Genomic DNA, 2,791 nt, shown 5'->3' on the forward strand with positions numbered 1-2,791 from the left:
CAAAATGAAGTTTTTAAATTTGAATAGAAACAATAAAATACATCAAGTTCTTGATGCAATTAATAGTTTGAAAATAATAGAAGATCAATCCAGGAGTAATTAGAGATGCTGCCTGGCCCGTTGAGTGGTTCCACCATTTTCTGATATACCTCCAGATTTACAGCCTCCCCAGTATTTTGTTTGTGTTAACTTCTGCAGACACAATGCACCGATTCCATACTCATAAGAAAGAAACATTTGCTACGGAAATCTTCCTATTTCAGAGAGAGTAATTTGTACTTCAAACAATTGTCTTGGTTGCCTTCACACTGCTTCTACATGACTTCCAGGACTCATTGATGACAAAATAGTAATAGATGGCATCCAGAACACAGTTTACATTTGCTAAACACAGGCATATTTGCAAAAGTTGCGCAGAGGGACCAGGTAACCATCTGCTATCCAACATTTCCGAGCTAAAAAGTACATTAGGATCCCCGCGTGGTAAGCAGTGAAACAAACAAGAAATGTTAACAGATTTGAAAGGACAATTGTTGTGGATTTCCTAGTGGAGATTTTCTCAGATTTCAGGCTGCCACTTCTCTTTAGAGTTCTGATGAACTGAATGGAACAGAAGACCACGAGGAGAGCAGTGACTAGGAATATGGTTTGGAGAGTTACAACAGTATGCACTTTCCAAACGAAGGGAGAATGGTTGAAGAAACAGTTTGCAGATTTCCTTTTATCATAAAGGGAGATACAGCAAGACCAGACAACAATCCACACCAGGGCGCAGGCAATCAAAGTTTTCTTTGGGGATCTGAAGGTTCTGGCCAAAAAGGGATGTTTTATGGTAATGTAGCAATCCAAAATGATCAATATGATGATCAGCATGCTTGCATAAATGTTCACATAGTACAGAGATTCCAAGAAGTTGCAGAATCCCGGACTCAGGGACCACGTCCCAACCTGGTAGGCGTAGATTTTGAAAGGCAGGGAGAAAAGCAGCAAAATGTCTGAAATGATCAGGTTAGTCATATAGATGGTAGACACTGTCCACTTTTTACATTTGAAGCACAGAATCCACAATGCGACCACGTTGAGCACCAATCCTAAAACAAACATCGGTGGATTAACTATGACCAGAAATCGCTTCACTGAACCATCCAGAACCATGTTTAACGTGTTGTTTCCCATACAATTCACCGCTGAAACAAGCAGAATGTAGACGTGAATTGTTATCAAGTTAAAGAAACTGCCAAACTTCATTTTTTATATATTTTATAAAAGTTGATTGGATGTCCTCACTCTTCACAATAAGCCCAGCATTTTTGTTTAAATGTATCTAACATTTTATTATTGTAAATCATAAATAAGTTCCCTATAAGTTGATGCTACATAATCGATCTATTAATATCCTGCAGAAAGAGACATACCGCCCACCAAGGTCTGGTTCATGTTTGCTGTCTGGTTTGAGATTAACATGATATCTGCACACTGAAGCAGCGTCTAACTGAAATGCTTGCAAATCGAAGTCTGAAGATATGCTTCCCCTTTCAGCTTTCTGACATCATGACGGAAATGATCAAGAACTTGAGAGCTTTTATTGGCTTATGTTTGCACAGAGCTACAACAGATTCAGCAGAATGTTGATATATTGTTCAAACTGTCAAAATGTCCCAACTGGGTTCTCTTGAATTAACGTACAGCAAGTCTTGGTGTTAAGCCAGCTTCATCCACTTCAACGATGCGGATATAATCGGGCCAATACGCACATTTAGCACCAGGATTTCAGTTTAATATAGAAAATAGGAGCAGGAGTAGGCCATTCGGCCCTTCGAGCCTGCTCAGCCGTTCATTATGACCATGGCTGATCATCCAACTCAATAACCTGTCCCCGCTTTCTCCCCTCATCCTTTGATCCCTTTCGCCCCAAGAGCTATTTCTAACTCCTTCTTGAAAACATACAATGTTTTGGTCTCAACTACTTTCTGTGGTAATGCATTCCACAGGTTCACCACTCATTTACCGCCAGGAGTGTCAGGAAACTCGATCGGCACCATTTTGGACTCTGCCCTCACCCCCTCCCCCCCCAAAATCTCCCCATCCTCGACCCTCTCCCTCCCCGACTCCCTCTCCCCAACTCTCCCCATCCACGACTCTCTCCGGCTACCCGACTCCCTCCTCCCGACTCTCTCCCCCTCCCCAACTCTCCTCATCCCCAACATTCTCCCGCTCCCCACTCTCACCCCTTCCCCAACTCACCCCCTCTCCAACAGGATGGTGCTGGGCTGCCTCCTGTATCCACTGCCTGTGGTGCACTTATACCCACTGTATTGTTTTGGAGGTGACCTTAAGGATCTGTACCTAGGCGCAGTGCTGGAACGCCAAAATATTTCAAAGTCAGGATGCAGACTGACTGGGAGGGGGACTTCCAGGTGTTGGGGCAGCCATCCATACACTGCCCTTGTCCTTCTCAGTGGTGGTGCTTCCTTGCTTTGGAAGGTGATACAGTGTGAGTGGCAAATGTGATGGAGGCAACATCTGGGCAAGGGGTTCAGCCCTGGCTGCTTGGAGTGAGTGTACGGTGGCTCCAGGGTTACGAATCGGATGAGCCCTGCAATGTTTCACTCAGGTGGGGGTGACAAGTCTGCAATGGCCATGCAGGTACAGGGTGGTCTAATCAATGCTCTTCTCTTCTTTAGGGAGACGACCACACGCAATAACGCTGGATGGATGCGGACTGGCGGAGGACAGGCCCACCTTCTCATACTCACCAGATACGAGCAGGAGGTTCTCGAGTTGGAGAGGT

At 44.6% G+C, this 2,791-nt stretch overlaps 1 protein-coding gene across 1 annotated transcript; it reads right to left on the bottom strand.

Moving 5' to 3' along the window:
- Window positions 1–343: 343 nt before the first annotated feature.
- LOC121287575 (lysophosphatidic acid receptor 6-like) lies at window positions 344–1,437 on the bottom strand. The gene is made up of 2 exons (XM_041205507.1): window positions 1,416–1,437; window positions 344–1,091 (listed from the first exon to the last, which is right to left on the bottom strand). The coding sequence occupies exons 1-2, from the start codon at window positions 1,435–1,437 to the stop codon at window positions 385–387; spliced, it is 729 nt and encodes a 242-aa protein (XP_041061441.1). The 3' UTR covers window positions 344–384.
- Between the last annotated feature and the right edge of the window lie 1,354 nt (window positions 1,438–2,791).

This window comes from Carcharodon carcharias, chromosome 2 (genome assembly GCF_017639515.1).
Source record: "Carcharodon carcharias isolate sCarCar2 chromosome 2, sCarCar2.pri, whole genome shotgun sequence".
Lineage (NCBI taxonomy): Eukaryota > Metazoa > Chordata > Chondrichthyes > Lamniformes > Lamnidae > Carcharodon > Carcharodon carcharias.

Bases quoted from the DNA above. Each gene is read 5' to 3' on its own strand.
- LOC121287575 (XM_041205507.1), bottom strand. From the start codon at position 1,437: ATGAACCAGACCTTGGTGGGCG. The intron at 1,092-1,415 runs GTATGTCTCTTT...TGTTTGTTTTAG, and splicing joins GAACCAGACCTTGGTGGGCG to GATTGGTGCTCAACGTGGTC.